Source organism: Anser cygnoides, chromosome 7 (assembly GCF_040182565.1).
Source record: "Anser cygnoides isolate HZ-2024a breed goose chromosome 7, Taihu_goose_T2T_genome, whole genome shotgun sequence".
In the NCBI taxonomy this organism is placed as follows: domain Eukaryota; kingdom Metazoa; phylum Chordata; class Aves; order Anseriformes; family Anatidae; genus Anser; species Anser cygnoides.
The window spans coordinates 18,103,539-18,121,118 of NC_089879.1; the positions used below are offsets into that span (position 1 = coordinate 18,103,539).

The following is a 17,580-nucleotide window of genomic DNA, read 5'->3' on the forward strand; positions in this document are numbered from 1 at the left end:
ACCACAGAATGGCTTGGGTTGGAAGGGACCTCAAAGATCATCTAGTTTCAACCCCCCTGCATGATATATAGTGTGTATATATTGTGCGTGATACTGCTCTCAGTTGCATTTAGGTGATTTAATGTTGATTAGAAACAGCCCATTACAGTATATATCCATATATACCATGTATAATATATGTATATCCTGTATGAGAGATTTTCTTCCATTACTGCTGGGAATTATAGTAACATACCATAGTATATACAGTAATTATATAGTATGATTATTAAAAATAAAAACCAGCGGCTTTGGGATTAAATTGTTAGTTTTACAAGGCTCATGGTTTCAGCTGTAAGCCTCCCAAGAAAAATAATGGTCATGGTGACAGTTTTTCGTGTCATATGGTGTGTATTGTCCAGTAGAAGAGCACATATGGCATTAACTATCCTAATAGGTTTCTTTTGAAACATAAGCTTGTGTGAATGAAAGGAAATAGCCTGCCTTGCCTTTTCATGCCTGATTAGTTTTTGCAAATAAGTCTTGCATATTGAGGAAAAGAAAACAAATTGACGTTAATAGCAGCCCTAGAACATCAGATAAATAGAGGCAATCTTCTGGATAGCTCGTTCTGTAGGTGCAGGATTTGGTTTCTAAAATGTTCTCTGCCTTTCTATTAGCAAGCAATTCAGTAAGACTGACATCTGCAAATTAACAGTGCAGACTATTTTTTTGGTGTGAGTTACTGTCTTTTTTATTAAAAAATAAAAAAAGCTACTCAGGCTCTGAGCACTAAAAGAACAGGACAGAAAGCTATTTCTGCTTAAGTTAAGTACAGCTCCTCATTTCACTAAAACCCAGACATGAACCTCAAGGGCATTACAAACCAAATTAGTTTTTCACAGCTTGAATAAGGCTCTTCCATAAACACAAAGGCTGAAAGGATGACAACTGTGAAAGAGCTCAAAATACATTTTCTGTAAGTTTATCACCGAGATTTCTAGGTGAGGGCATATCAGTCTCCGCAGCCCTGCTGACTGCTTTTCTGGCTGCCTCTCTGTCGAGGAGTGCTCGAGGGCTGGCCTGCAGCTTTCCCAAGCAGAGCATTTGCCAGCGCCTTCCCAGGCTGTGCCATCCCCCCCAGGGACCTACGCGGGGTGGCCTTGGTGCTTCCCCTCCGGGTGCGTGCAGGAAGCCGTGTTCTCATCTTGTGCCTGGGCGCTGCTGGGTGCCATCAGCATCCTAGTTTTCTCCAGAGGGATCCGAAGAGCGTTTGTTTGGTACCTCCCTCCTTCACCAGGACATCTCCAGCTAATCCAAAGAGGGTTTTTGGATCCTTCTCACCCAAGTGTAGAATCCAGTGTGCAGCATTAGTAAAAAAAAAAGGCGAGAGCAACGCTTTCCCCAAACTGACTGCAGCAGTCTGGGAAAAAAATGTCCCAATCCCACATGTTCGTGGCAGCTCTGCAGTGGTGTCCTTTCTCAGGACAAGATTTTCTTGAAGGTGGAAAAATTAATATACCAGATATGGGAAAAATGTCAGCTGAAGGCCACTTTGAATAAAAAGCCTTTTCAGCATTTCCCAACAGTTATCGTCATATCTTAATATTTATTCAAAGATATAATGGTATACTATTAAGTGCCTGATCCAGAGACGTGCACTTCTGATTTCTCAAACTGATAGGGATGACTCAAAGCGATTGGAGTATCACATAGTTAAAAATTTAACTGTAAATAAGAAAGCTAGATAAAATATTTAGTTGCCTTGTCACATTTAATGAGACCTTAACGATCTTAAAAGGAGGAGATAAACGCCATGTAATTATAAATCAATAAATGTGTAAGTAATTCTGTAAACAAACAAAAACCTTCCACAACCATTACCTACCCATCGTGTGTTAAAAATAATTATGGGAAATAAATATGAGGAAAGCATAGGGGAATGATTAGCATCAGAGAATTCTGCCGCTATCTGATGCTCCCCGTGTGTCCTCAGCAGCCCCTCAACACCAAAACTTCTATGAGTTTGTTGCAGAAGTTTTGTGCAACTGCAGTTGTGCAGTAGGGATTGATCCTTTCCTACCTAAAAGGCTTCCTGATATTTTTTGTAATGAATTTTGGCTATTCTCACTTATTTGCGGGAAGGGGAGAAAAGTATGTTAAAATGGAGACAGTGATGGCAACCTTCCCCCCCAGCAGTGGAGTTGTTGGCTATCAGCCGATTAGTAGAGCTCTTCTTTCAGCAAGAAAGTGCATGTTTTCTGGAACATGCATGACCACAGCCTTGCTACAGGTGTGTGCTGCTGAGTTTTCTCAGCTCCTGCCCCTTTTTTTGCACCGCCGTACTCATGTGTGCCCCTCTCTGGCATCTCCTTTCTCTACCAGCTTTTTAGCATCCCTTTGCTTTCCTTGTTGCTTTTCCTGTGCCCACACCTGGGCTTCGATCAGTCTGTCCTCTTCAGCAGCAATCTGTCTCCCCTATATGCAGAAACTCAAGCAAATGAGCTGTGTCTGCTGATCAGCATCCCGAGAGATGGGAGCTAATAAGCTGCACTCTCACACAATCCATCTTCTCTATCTTGATACGTTTTGGATGGCAGGCAAGTTCTAGCAGATATTTGTATGATGCCTAGCACCGTGACACCTGCTTCCTGATCAGAAGTCTCAAAGTACTACCAGAATACAAGTATGTTATCAATGTTGCTCTTAATCGATATCAGAGGGAACTTCCCTACCCCTTCCCCCACCGAGAAAAAAAAAATAAGAATTGAAAAGGTGTTGAAGATGTGCAGAGTAGAGTATCCAGATTGATTCAGGTACATTGTAGGTAGATATCTGGAAAAAGAGTGAAGCACTTATTGCAATCTGCATAGTAAGCCTCTTGTCTTAACATGGTGGCATCAATTAGAAGTCAGGTTGTTGGGTGGTGGTGGTGGTGTTGTTTTAATTTGTTTTATTATGTTTGCTTTGTTTCTGGTATAATTCCCTAAATGAACTTTCAGGTGAGTGGTAACCATTTGTAGCACTGCTGGGGAGGTACTGAAGTTGTGAAGATTTACTGGGAAGCTGAATGTGTGCCTAGTTTTTATAAATACCCATAATCATCAAAATTTCTGTCTTCCACAAAGAAAGTTTCAGTGGAGCAGTCTATCAGTCTTACCAGGAAAGCATTAGCTTTGGCTTTATCTGAAGATTGGACAGAGCCACCTTTAAGCAGAGAAGAAAGCTGAGGCTATAGATCAGCAGCCTGGAGATGCTCAATGGAGCTATTTTTATTGAGGAACACGGGGTTGGAAGGGACCTCTCGGGTCATTTTGAAACAAGTCAAAGTCATAATCGTGCAATTCTTGATAAATAGCCTCAGATGAAGTCAAAACAAGCTGTTCTTTTCCAGTTAAATAGCTGACTTAGGGTGCAGAATGGGACAGGTCTTTATTGGAAAAAAAATACTAGATTAGAAATAACCTTTGAATCCTAAGAGCTGTACCAAATTAAAGAGCATTTACTTCCCCTGTATTTAAGAACAGCGTGGAGTTTAGCTGGCTGCCACGCCGCTGACTGAAGTGCCTACCGTGGTATGCAGCTGCTAGGGGGGGAAAAAAGGCAAAAGGAGGCTGAAGAAGTGCCATTTCCTACACTGTGCAGTTGACACTTGTGCAGCTGTCAGCATCTTCGGGGCTCCTATCAAATACTGTGTCCCCTTTGAATGTGCTCCACTGTGTTTGGTGACGTGTAGGAAATGAGGTAAGGGGCTGGCAAGCCTGTGTTGGGGGGACAAACGGACGGACAATGTTGTTCAGTGGGGAAAGGGTGGTCTGGTCTCAGCAAATATTTAACCTTACTCATCTCGTGGTCCATTGTACGTGCTCTGTGGCAATGTTTCTCTCTGTTCTTAAACATTTTTCTTTTTTTTCCCCCTCTCCCATCCTTTGTTGCACCTTCTGTGCCCTTTCTGTTCTTCTTCAGTTATAGTTCTTTTCTTCTGTTTTTATTTATTTATTTATTTATTATTAAAGGTGCAGCAGTTGGAGAAAAAGGAACAGAAAATGAGAAAATTAAAGCAAGAGGTTAACATATATAAAAGTAGCAAAAGCCTACAAATAATGCTTGGTACAATCTTAAGGATAAATAAGAAATACAGTAAAACTATCCTAGCGAGCTATGTAAATAGGGTGAATGTAGGAAAATATTAAAACTGTCCTGGAGCTCGGTGAATAGGGTAAATGTAGCAAACATGCACAGTTCCATTACCTTTCAGTCTAAGCATTAATGGATTTTCTCCAGCTGTGCCTAGGCCGCTTTATACTTGTTCTTCATAAAATTCGTCTGCACGAATGTTCTCCAAGTGACTTTGAAAGCTGTGTGCGTTGCTGTTCACAAGAAAAACAGAGTTTAAATTCCTTTGTGTGAATAAATCTGCTCTGGAAGTGCGTCCTGGCATTCATACGCAGACTGGCACAAGTTTCTCGTGCCCAGCTCAACCATCATTGCTGTGAAGGTAGTGAGTAGCACCTAGAGTATGTATACGTATACATTTCAATTTTACATCGATCCAGAAAGAAAATTGGTGTGTTATGCGCGTTTCTGTAGTGCCAAACAGGTAAGAATTTGTTGAATCCCATGCTTATTTACGCTGGTATTTAGATTTGAGCTAACTCCTTTGGGATAAACTACACAAAATCCTTTTGTGCAGTTCTGAAAGGAATTGCAAAGTCATCTTAGCGTGCAGCTGTTTTAACTTTGTGTAGCCAGGCTGGTGCGGAGGAGCAGAAAGCAGCGGGGGTGAGAGCCCAGGCTGGGCACCGGGGCTGCGTGCTCCCGCTGTGGGCAGTCTGCCAGCGTGCCTGCTTTTTCATCTGAATTCATTGCCTGCTCAAAACAACGCGTTTTCAGAGAGCCTCCAGGCTGCACAGCAGGTTAGGTGGTGGTTCTTGAGGTGACAGTGATGCCCAGGTACATCAGTGCTGCAAGTCACGCAGCTTGACCCCAAACAGACGAGCACAAATGCACCCGGTGCTCCTCGGAGCAGCGATGCTTCCTTGCTCACATCGCCTTCATTTCGTGCTGTAGCAAAACCGTTATTCAGCAAGTTTGTTTAAAAAAGGTCCTTGCAGTGGCAGGAGCGGTGGGCGGAGGGGCAGTGAGGGCTTTGCTGTCTGCACCCATGTTATAGAGGTCAGCAGCAGCTGGCTCTGCGCAGGGCAGTTGCTAGGCTGCCGTGGATTTCTGCGCTCCTTTCCCTTGCAGGAGGCACCACGTGGCGAGGTGCAGGATTAACCTGGTACTTTCTCACTAGCTTCGCCCACTCCTTTCTGCTGCTGGCTGAGCAGGCACGGCAGGGGAGATGCTCTCAGGGGGAGAGCATCTAATGCTCCTAGCATCTAATGCACCTAGTGCATTAATGTCGGAAGCAGTCACTGCTCTGTGAGCTGCCAGGGTAACTGAGGCTTCCTTAGGTATCAGCAGAATTGGTTGCCACCTTCACCCTGCTGCTGCCGTCTGTGAACCCATGGCAAAGCATATTTATTTAGTGCTCGGCTGAGCATTACCTGACAAAGGGTGCAAACAAATAGAGCTCTTTCATGAGCTTTTCTTTCGACCTTGATTTCTTCAGCTAGATCAAGCAGCTGGAGCTTTTATGTGTGGATGAGGTGTGTTATAAGAGCAGCCAGGACTGCTAGTGGGAATCAGGCCTTATAGTGCTAAAGGTTGAACAGATAGATAATTCGGGTCTTATGCTGCACCAGAAAGCCTGAGGAAAGATGCAGCACTAGAGTGAACTAAGGTAGGGTTGGGAAGGGAGGAGAACATGGTTCCCCAGATAAAGTGTGTGCAGAGTCTGCAATCTGTACTGTCCATGGTGTAGAAACAGAAAACAGCATCAGGGTGTGAGCCAGTGAAGTTTTCTAACCTCGGCATAAATCTGTTAGAATGTCATACTAAGTGCTTATTAGGCATGCACAGCAAGAAAGCAGGTAATTATTTAACTTAACAGCTTAGCTATTAGTTCAGTGGCTATGACAGGCACAATACTCCCTGAAGGGAGCGTGAAGTCAAGGAGACGGTTTGCACAGGTCCTGCTGTGGGAAGGTTGGGTGGCCTGTTGTTGTGTTTGCCAGGCAACTCCTATAATGGCATTGTTTTCAGCTGCTGGTAGCCTCATTAAATGTTTGCTGTTCATGTGTGTGTGTTAGCGGGCAGGGATCTCTGAAAACAACAGCAAGTGATCATGTAACCAAATACCTAATCAATATTTGCTTAGCCTGATATGTCATCAAATTCTTCACAAGTGTGCTAACATACGGCAAAAATGCTAACTGGGGTCTCAGACCCTTTTGAAGCTTGCCTGGGAAGCTGGATCAGGGACCTAGGCTGGGGACTAAGCACCCTGCTCTTGCTGTACGTGCATTAAAAGTAGCTAGGGCTTTCCATTCGGAGACTGTTGAATCCTCTGAAAGATTGTGTGTATATTTCTACTTTATTACAACATACTTAATAAATCAGGGTTTTTGTTATCTCATCTGACATTTCTGGAACTTCCTCTTCCACCCTTAATAACCAGAATTTGAAATACAATTTTCATCCCTCCAGGAGGGGCAGCAAAATATATTGCTCAGATCCAAAATAAGAATCCCTGCCTTGCCAAGATACTACAAAAGTGCTGCAGAGGTATGTCTGAATCGCATAGGATCCCTCTGTGGTGTATCATGTGCTTATTGCAAACTCCACCAAACTGCAATACTTGTGATTGCCAGCAAAACTTCAAGCAAAATCACTGGCACTTTATCAGTGTGCTATTAATTCAGGCAGCTGTCACGGATCGTCATGGGCTATTCTATAACCCAGGCATTTGAACATAACATATTAAACCTGTAATAAATCCATCTTTGAGGCCTCTAGTGTTGGATGCAAAGTGTGGTTGCTGCTTGGTACTTGCTGTGCTTGTTCAAATGAATTTGTCAGGGTGATGTTGCAATTGGAGGCTTCGTTGCCACACCAGGGTATAATCTGTCTGTGACACTCTGGCTTCATGCTAGATTGGATATCTGCTTTTCTTGTGGCTAGGTTAGAAGCAGATACCTATGAAAGTGTTGAATGTTGTTTTCCATCTGCATAGACAGGGAGACAGGGATGTGGTTGTTGTTTGCATGAAATTGTACTGTTTTTTTATGCCCTGGTCATTTACTGATCCAGAATGAAGAATCGTGTAATGACACAGCCTTCACCATCAGACAGTTGCTGCTTGGAGCTATGCAGACAGGGATGCAGAATTGACCCTATTAGTTAAAAAATCAAGAATGAGTCATTAGTTCAAGTCACTCCAAAAGTAAAGTACACCCTGTAAAATTGTGTCATATGGATGGATTCAGCAGTTAAGATGTATGGTCTGCTCACAAATCTGCGGTGCATGCTGGAGGGCAAATACAAAATGTGGGCATCAAGTAGCAAGTCCATGGATGTGTCCTCTGTATCATGTGCCTGGAATCCTGTAATCTTTGATTGCATGCTTTTTCAGCTTCCCTAATGGTCTTTTAACATAAATTTTGTGAATAATACTATACTTCCTTGCCTACACACATACTTTCTTATCTTACTGCGTTAGCCCGTCTGGTTTACCCCTCTATTTGTCTGTGCGCTTCCTCAAGGCAGAGCATGTTTTGTTTGTGTCAGATTTTGTTTCAGAACATACTGAGGAAGAAGTGTGTGGATATGCACTGGTCCGTGTAGTGCTGTTTGTTTGTCTTGAAGCCAATAGGTAAAGTCAAAAAATGGACTTTATACTTCAAGGAAAAAGACACAAGGCTTGTGAGGAGGCCAGTGATGTCCTCTGGATCATGTGGACATCTGCAAAGGCTGCCTAGAAAGCTATGTCAGCTACATAGGCAAATTTTGCTACGTGTTGGAAAGTTGTGTCAGAAAATGAAAGCTGTCCTGTCTCCACTCTGAAAGCAATCGAGCACCTTGAAGATGTAGTTTTGACATCTTAAACTCATTTGGATCTCCTTTGCTTTGTGTGTTTTATTCTTATCAGCTGTGGAAATGAACTTGTAAAGACTGCATCCAGCTGGGACTCTTTACAGTCACTTAAGAGCATGCATGAGATACCAGGTTTGGAGCTGCTTACAAAAGCTGTGATAGTTGCAACTGTGAACTCGTTTGATCTTTCTGAGCTGCTGTGACCATTGCTACGTGATCCAAACTGTGGCCATGTCAGACATCCCATTTGAGATGTGACCTATCCTTTCTATAAAGAGTGAAGCACTTACATGATCAGACAGTGGAGCAATGTGTATCTTTCCAGAGCCATGGAAGTGATGAGTAAAACTGGTCATTAGAGATTTTCTTTTTATCATAAGTGAGCTCTCTTCTAATTCATTAGTGTGTGTTATATAGGGATAGTACTTCAGGCTGCAATGAAGATCCCTACTGTGCTAGACACCATATAAATACAGAGAATACAAACCTTGCAAAAACCTTATTACACTGTTTAACTTACAATGAAACAGATGTTTGGGACAATAGAGGAGAAGAGTATAATAAAAACTGCATTAGTGCATGTTCTAATGCTTATAGTTGGCATAGTTTTGGTCTCTGAATCATTAAAAGCTTTAAACAAATATTTACTTGTAAATAAATATTAGCAAAGCCTATTACACAAAGAGAAAATAGGACTTCTTTCCAAGTAGTATGCAAGATTTTTGGCCTCAAGTAAAATAAGTGAGAGCTTACAGTCTGAGGAGCACACAGGCACAAATAAATGGTACTTGAGGAATACACGAAGACCTGGCTACGTTTAATGGTAGTCTTTTCTGCTTATGGGACTGGATGGTAATTTCGTATAATTTTGCTATCTTTTGTGTTTTTTTTATCCACTGATATTTTTCAGGGATACTATTTCAAGCATTCCTTCACTGCTCAGAAGTGTTGACAAACACACACATCATTGTGAGGCTACAAATGGTTCAGGTGCCTCATACTACAGTCCTTTTAGACTTAACTTCTTCCTTTGAAAACTGCTTGTAGTTTTTCTGCTCTTAACATTTGTAGACTGACTTACCTTAGCCTATAGCTCTTGATTATGCCTTGGGCGATCAGCTTTGAAAGCCAAGAGGGTAGATTAGGACAATGCTTCTTACGCTTTTTAAATCAGAAGACTACCAAACCTTTTTAAAAAAATTAAAAAGACTCCAGTGATCCTCCTGTACAGCATTGTTTCCGGGTATCATTTATAGCCTAGAAGAAATGAAGCTCAGTTGTGTTTTTTTTGTGTGTTTTTGTTGTTGTTTGCTTGCTTGCTTGCTTTTTTTTTTTTTTGGCATTTCTGTTTTCTCCCAGTTTGTTCACCTCTAAGTTTGGCAATGTGTGTACATTTTTTTTTCCAATAATTTTGTAAGCTTTTTGCAATGCACCTTCTGATATTTTGGGGGAAGGCAGCTTGTGAATACTTCTCAAAGGCTCACCTGTGGTGATATTTAGGGCCAGCTCTGGGTAACCTTTCTGATTTGGGTCAGAGAGCTCTGTTCTACTCTGATTTTTACAAGGAATATTCACTTCTCATACAAGGGTGAATTCTTTTTATATGAATCATAGAATCATAGAATATCCCAAGTTGGAAGGGACCCATAAGGATCATCAAGTCCAACTCCTGGCACCACACAGGTCTACCCAAAAATTGTAGACCACATGACTAAGTACACAGTCCAAACACTTCTTAAACTCTGACAGACTTGGTGCATTGACTGTTTCCCTGGGGAGCCTGTTCCAGTGTGTGACCACCCTCTCAGTGAAGAACCTCTTCCTGATGTGTAGCCTAAACCTCCCCTGCCGCAGCTTGACACCATTCCCATGGGTCCTATCGCTGGTGATTAAGGAGAATAGATTGGTGAATTCCACATTGTATTCCCCCAAAAGTGAATTTTGCACTAAACTGTGTACCGGGAAGTATAGCTGCTTTGAACAGAGACTGCAGTTTAAAATAAAGTCCAGGCCAGGGACTAGTGCGTGCTGGTGGAGCCCCACTGAACGTAACTGAGCTGCAGTGGTGGGTGCTGGCAAAGTAAGTCAGCTGTACGTGCTGTGACATCTGTGGGGAAAAGCCTGTCGTGGTAGGATGCAACTGCTGAGGAAATTACCCTGAGGAAAGGGATACCAGACAGTGGGAAAAATTCTGGTGACGTAGTCTTGCTTCTCACGCATTTCAATACAATGTGTTTGAAAGGAAAGCCTCACCTTTATGTACCAAAGCTGCGCTTCCTAGCCAGGCAGCGTGGTTTCACAGCTCCGTACCCTGACCCCCGTCTACATGTTTTTCTTCCCTTTCTGCAGATGGCGAGCAGCCCACAGGCCGGGCCGCCCCAGCGAGCAGCGGTGGCAGGAGCCAGCCCCTGGCCCTGAGGTGGGGAAGAGGAGCGTCGCCGCACCGTGCCATGGCCCCGCGCAGCGGCCCACCTGATGGCGGCTGGGGCTGGATGATCGTTGCCGGCTGCTTCCTGGTCACCATCTGTACCAGGGCCGTGACGAGGTAAAGGGGCTGCTGCTTGTCTCTCCGGCCTGCTGTGGCACTACCCCTTTCTTTTTTCCCCTTAGAAATATTTCTCAAAAATGGAAAGAAGAGGAATAGACCACTGCCTTGCACAAACACGATGTATGTGTTTGGGGTGAGATGGCTTCCACAGCTGCTGCTGGGCCGCTTTGTTGTCAGCTGGAGACAGAGGAGCCTGGTTCCTGTGAACGTGGATGTTAAGCTGAGAGACAGGCACCCTGGGGAGGGAGAGGCACTGGCACAGCATCTTCTTGGACAGTCAATATAATATAAATGTAGTGTTTCCTACTAAAAAAGTACATATTTTAAAATAAAACTGTCAGGTTTAAGGATCTGAAGTCTAGGATCTTGGGATAAATAGCACAGAAGTGGCATGCAAACGTCGACACAGTGTAACCTCTCTCAATTAGTTAAATCTGTCTGAATTAGGTTCTAAATCAGCCTGATTCCCCTGTTAGGATCATAGCTGGACGCCATTTTGTGATTCCATTGTTGCCAGTGCAAAGCAAGGATTCTTCCCTGGTTGAATCACACTAACCAAAGTGCTTTATATAAAGTACTGTTGGGATTACTAAACTTGCATGTGCCGTTTGATGTTTTGTCTCATGTATTAATTATCTTCATTTCCAATACCCTTTTGCAACTGTTTAAAAATGTCCATCCAGCTGGGATCTAGACAAACCACAGATTTAATTTTCCTGGGAGCTGGAGAAGACCTTAAAGCAGGTTCTCTTTATTGCTGAAGAATGAGACTGCTTTCTGTGAGGCAAATATCCCAGGTTTAACAGATCATTGTTCATGTTGTCTTTCCTAGGTGCATCTCAATTTTTTTTGTGGAGTTCCAGGCATATTTTGGGCAGGATTATGCCAGAACAGCTTGGATCCACTCCATTGTCGACTGTGCCACGATGCTCTGTGGTGTGTATTACACTTTGACGACAAGTGTGACTGCTTTTTCTTCAGCTCCATCTGGTTTTGGCACACCCGTCAGCCAGTGGAGTAGGCTGGGAAACATGGTTGCTGCGGACTCTCTGGGGTCTGGTATAACCGAGCTGCTTCCATCAGCATAGCTGGGCAGGAAGGGAGTGTCTTCATACTACGGAAAAGAAACAGAATTTTGTTTTGTCAAATGATCTAAGTTTCCAGAAATGTACTTTTGTCAAGGTCTAGTGGGACAAGTTGTATTTGAGAGCTGCTAACTGAGCACGTGTTTCTGTTGCCGATTGATTGGAATCATATTTGAGAGTTAGCACAGTCTGTACTTCTAGCCTTCGAATCATGTCACATCATCATCATTTTAGCAGACTTGTATTTACAAATATTCTTTTCCCTTAAAAGGAAGTTCTGTGCTACTAAGAATAATATGTATCAATTCAGCAGCTGTATTAAAGTTTCTTATGGGTTTACTTCAAAATTATACAATTAGACTGAAAATTCAGTCTTTAATCCTGCCATACAGGGGTTAATCCATGAGAATAGCCATGAGGGCATAGGGACACAGCCAAACTGAGACATAACATCTCTTCTGCATCAGCCAGGTTATATTTTGAAAAAAGATAGATGAGGATAAGCTTGTCCTGGCATTGCAGGTAGCAGAGAAGGAGAGGGGCTGGTGATGACACCCCCTGGTAGAGGCAGGGTGACCTGGAAACAGTTATTGTAGGAGAAGTTCAGGACAGGTTTGGTGGCTCTGGAGATGGTCCAAATGATGCGAGACCTCTCACACCTAAGTCTGGCACAGAGCCTGCAGGAAGGACGCCTGAAGCTTCTGAAGTCTGAAGAGCAGATTGCATGTTGGGGAAGGTCTCTGCAGTTGTAAGAATGGAGTAAAGAACAGCGTGGGCCGTATCCGGTTGTTGCTGTGGCCTCTCTTGACCCTGAAAACTTCAGAATAGCTGTGTCCCGTAATGACTTTGATCTGCTGAAAAAGCTACTGTAAACTTTAGTTTTATCCTGACTTTCAGGAAAATAATTTTAGAAGGTTTTTGATTCTCACACCATTCTGATAGGAAGGGATGCTGAAAGACCACCCTGCATTGCTGTGATCACCACTTTCCCCTGCTTGCCTGCTGCGTCCTTTCCCTTGATGTTAGTTGCAATGAACTATGTCTGAGGACTTGCTATTAACTACCAGCTTTATTTGTTTCTTTGAAGCCCCACTTGGGAGTTTAATCAGTAATCATGTATCCTGCCAAGTTGGTATCATGCTAGGAGGACTGCTTGCATCTACTGGACTAATTTTGAGCTCCTTCGCCGCCAGCCTGGAACATCTCTACTTATCGTTAGGAGTCCTTACAGGTAGGAGACACTCAGCTCCTTTGGTCCAGTCAGCAAAACGACACAGGAATGTTAAAAAATGATAGTCTTTCTTTTAAAGAGGGGTGATCTCTTCTCCATGTCGTATTGCCATAGCAGCGGTCCATGGAGATACTGAGGCTTCTTCCCCTCATTGTAAAAAAAGGGGCTCTTGCTGCAGTCAATGGGTCTTGTACAGCCCAAATACTGCATGCTGCAAAAGCATCTCTTTAACGTTGTTAGAGAGAAGACTATGGGAAAAAGCTGTGAAATTATGGGAGGTCAGGAAAGACGTCTGCTGCAGGAGATACACATAAAATTTTCACTTTTGCCTGTGATTTGTGAGGGTTTTGTTATGGCAGTGGTTCTAGAGTGCCCCCAGATATTTTCATATTAAAAAATGAAATTTAAATCAAAACAAAAGGACTAGGTGGGCAGAGTAGCCCTGGGTGAATACCTAGTACCTCAGCTGTGGACTTTATTTTTATCTGCATTATATTCCCTTTGAAAAATGAACACATCCCTGGCTGATAGTATTGCTGTAGCAGCTCCTCCGTTTGCGTTCAGGTATGTTGATAGCAGATATTTTTGCTCTGTCCAGTTATCCCGTGTTTGCTGTGAACTGAGGAACATTAGTGGTGCCCATGGTCACACTGACATTCCTTGATTATTAATACTGACCTGGTAGCCACGGTGATATAAGCCCTTGTACTTGGTCCCCTGCTGTTTAGTAAGGAGGTGGTGGAATTACTGCAGTTCACATGCTGCCAACAGCTTATTTAAAAAAAAATCCGTATTGTGGTGCATGTAGCTCCTTCATTACAATGTTAATCTGTTGACAAATGTGTTCATAACAAATAAAAAGGTTCCTTGTAATTCAAAAGGGCTGTGCCACATACCACCCTAATGCCACTGAGGCTTCCTTAATGAAAACCACAGTGAATATTGGGGTGGAAAAGCAATTGCACTTTGTAGATGGGGCTGTAAAGAGTCCTTTCTGCAAGCAGTTAACTTCTAGTCTGTAGGGAGTGATTAATGTAGAGATAACTGTTGGTAAATGCTAGTGGTGATGCTCCAACCCAGAGAGGAGGTAGGAACATAACTGACAAAGGTCCATAAAAATGCAGGACTTGAAACTGTGAAGAGTGAGGCAGCGATGAGAAGGGGGACTGACAATAGGTAGCAGAGCTCACTCTCGAAGGTGTGGAAATATTTTCAGTCACAAACTTTGCATTTCCACTTTTCACTGGACATTTTTGGCTTTTGGGGACCTATTTCTCCTGCCAACTCATTCAAAATAGAGTGTACTTGCCACAGCTGCTCTGCCATCTCCTTCCCTTGCCCCCTCTAATCCACTTAGCTCAGCGCCTGCCCAGCACAGAGGAGGCCTTTGAGGAGAACCTTGCAAGCCTGTTATGGCACAGGTGATTACCTCCCTGGCTGGCAAGTTCTGCTAGAAGCCATGGGGACCCTTTTAACCCGTATGTAGGATGTGTTCCAAAACCCTAGTCAGGAACACGTTTCAGTGTCTGATTCAGAAATGCATGTTTTAGTATCAGTGCAAGTATTTGATGGTTAAAATCTCTCTGGTTTCTGCAGCAGAGACCACAGTCTCTTCCAGGAGATGGATTTTATTTGTCTGCTGACTTGGACATGGCTTTGTCTTTTGAGGCTTTTTTCCCCTCTGTACCTTTACCCAGGGATTTATAAATGCTCAGGGCTCCAACCAGCTGCTGCATTGAGTTAGTGTAGCTGACTAAAACATGTTTACTGCAGGATATCAGTGACAGAGTCTAACTCCTTGTGCTGCCTTTGAGACCTGAAAATTAATGGTTGGGTTTGCACCAGACTGAAACACAAAGCATTGCCTCACCAGACCAGTGTGCCCCACACCGGTGTCTGTGCAGGCTCTGGGATGAGACCTCATCTGGTATCCATGAGTCCTCATCTGGTATCCAGGAAAAACTGACATGCTGTTTTTCTGATATTCATTGGTAGTCCTTGTTCTTGTTATTAAATGCACCCCATCACTCCTTTCTGAGCCTTGTTAACATAGATTTATAATGATCCGTTAGATTTGTCGAGTCAGTGACCCTGATGGTGGAAGAAGGGAATCATCCTGGTTTCTTTCCACACTGTGACTGGGCTGCATGTCAGGAAGAGCTTCCTATTCATTGGTGCTGATGAAAGTAGGCTGTGTGGTTTAATTTAATGTGTTCCATATGTCGTGCTCAGAATTAAGCCATCTGCACTCTGCTTTCTCTTCTAGGACTTGGGTTTGCACTCTGTTATTCTCCAGCTATCGCGATGGTGGGCAAATATTTCAACAAGAGGAAAGCGTTGGCTTATGGAATAGCCATGTCTGGAAGTGGAATTGGTACCTTCATCCTGGCCCCCGTGGTCCAACTCCTAATTGAGCAGTTTTCCTGGCGAGGGGCATTACTCATCCTGGGAGGTTTTGTTCTAAACCTCTGCGTCTGTGGTGCCTTGATGCGGCCTATCGCCCTTAAGGAGGACCGTAAAACTGCTCCGGGGCTTCTTGAACAGGAGTATGTCCCTGAAGCTCAGAAACAAGACTTAAAGCGAATGTCCATCTGTTCACCTCTAATCAAAGCATGGTCGCATGAGTGTTTGTGCTACTGTTCATGGAAGGAATATGACTTTTTGCTGATGCCAGGCTTCATGGTGCTAGCAGTGTCAGTTTTATTTATGGCGTATGGCTGCAGCCCTCTCTTTGTCTACTTAGTGCCTTATGCCTTGAGCGTTGGAGTGAGCCATCACCAGGCTGCCTTCCTCATGTCCATACTTGGTGTCGTTGATATCATTGGTAACATCACCTTTGGATGGCTAACAGACAGAAGGTAATGGCGTACGGCTAAGGAAATGCAAGCGTTAGCCGGTGGGAGGCTAGATCCAAGTGGGGTGTAATGCACGTAGAAGTTAACATTATGGATGTTGTCTGTAGCACCTGTCACTTTTCCAGAAAAACAACGAACAGTCAAACTTTCAGAAATGCTTGCTGTTTAATGGTTTTGTCTCTTTGGAGTTCATTGGCTTCTACTGGATCCCCCTCCAATCCCAAGAAACGATGTGTTTGTGAAAAGCTAAAAGCTCTTGCATTTGACTATGGAAATGTAACCTCTTGCCCAAGGTATATCAAGCATGATCCTCTGTACGTAATCCCTAGAGGATGATACTACTTGTGCCTTTCCATCTCTTTTGTGCTGCTGGAGAGATGCAGAAGTGATGGAAGAGGAACAAAGGTCTGGCCTACCACTGTCAGGCATGTACTCAGGACTGACCTAAAACTGTTATACATTTCCCAGTATAAGAGAGCTCACCATACTTTATTAACTCAGCCATTCGAGACATCTGTGTGCGGCTAAACTAAGAGATGTTTTGGTTCTAAAGAATGCAATATTCTTTGTGCTTATTTAGTTTGTAGGAAAAATCAGTCACTGGTTTTGTGGGGCAGGGAGAGAGGAATTGCCATCTCACTTGGCTAAACTAACTCCAGCGTTTAAGGGCCAATGTGAAGCTGAGAGAGATGTACTCTAGCATTTTTTGCATAATACTGAGAGCACCTTTTTGAGCTGGAAAGCCCCTGAAATACTGCTTTGAACACTGAGACTTCAGAGGGCTGCAAAATCCTAGCAGCTGAGCGGCTCCTCTCACCAGGGGGAGGCCTAAGAACAGTGTGGGGTGCTGCTCTCCAGGGGTTTCTGCAAATGTAGCGGGGTATCTTTCCTCAGCCAAGCTCCTCACTGGTTGAGCTTTTCTTCTTGAAGACGGGGTAATAAGTTGGATTTAAATTTGAGCTATATGAAAGAGAGAGAGAGACTGAAGTGCTGCATAGCGACCGAAATGCTGTGTCCAGTGAAATTCTTTCCTGTTTTGAAATTGCAGGTGTCTGAAGAAGTACCGGCACTTTTGCTACCTCTTTGCTGTGGGAATGGATGGCCTCTGCTGCCTTTTCTTGCCAGTTCTCCAGACCTTCCCCTTGCTTGTGCCTTTCTCATTTACCTTTGGTTACTTTGATGGAGCCTATGTAACGCTGATCCCTGTTGTGACGGCAGATGTAGTGGGAACTTCTTCCTTATCATCAGCACTGGGTGTTGTGTATTTTCTGCATGCCATACCGTATCTAGTGAGCCCGCCTGTTGCAGGTCAGTTCACAAATGACTTTCCTATAATCATATCATTACTTTGATTTCAACTGTTGACCAAAGCAGAATAGTCTGTCATTTAGTCTAGACTTGGACAAAAATAGATATCAATTTTAATGTCACTGTCAATTACCATTTTACAATTTGATGGAAGGTTTCTTTGAAAAAATCGTGTTTTTTTTTTTTTTTCCTGGAAGCTTTCGAGCATCTCATGTTTTACCCTCTGACAGAGCATTCTCTTTCTGTGGAACTGTGTACTGAAGGGTGAAGCATAGGGTAGGCCAAGCATAGGCATGCACTCTGTGGTGTCCAGGTGGGAAAGGCCTGGCCACTGGCTCTGGGCTGTTCTCCTGCAGCTTCTTTCTCTGTCACTAGTGACTAAAAGCTGTGGTACAGTATTTACTCTAATTTTCAAGCTATAGGTTTTTCAACATTTTGAGTATATTAGTAACAGTCCCCATTTTTCCCTTTGAATTGGTCAAAATGATATTCCTCTGGTGTGTTTATTGGACTGGTGGGAAGAAGATGCAAAGTGCCTTGTCATCTCCTTTTCAGTTTCCCAGGAAGAAATGCAGGTAGGCTTTGGTGAGATGTAAT

At 43.5% G+C, this 17,580-nt stretch overlaps 1 protein-coding gene across 8 annotated transcripts in view; it reads left to right on the forward strand.

Moving 5' to 3' along the window:
* The window catches only part of SLC16A12 (solute carrier family 16 member 12), a 43,595-nt gene that overhangs the window by 22,365 nt on the left and 3,650 nt on the right, over nt 1–17,580 (forward strand). For all 8 annotated transcript variants that reach the window (XM_048069245.2, XM_048069246.2, XM_048069244.2 and 5 more), the window contains 5 exons: nt 10,306–10,501; nt 11,337–11,440; nt 12,677–12,820; nt 15,087–15,678; nt 16,724–16,983. In XM_048069245.2, the coding sequence (XP_047925202.2) occupies nt 10,407–10,501; nt 11,337–11,440; nt 12,677–12,820; nt 15,087–15,678; nt 16,724–16,983 (1,195 nt within the window). In that variant the 5' untranslated portion in view covers nt 10,306–10,406. The remainder of the gene's footprint in view (nt 1–10,305; nt 10,502–11,336; nt 11,441–12,676; nt 12,821–15,086; nt 15,679–16,723; nt 16,984–17,580) is intronic.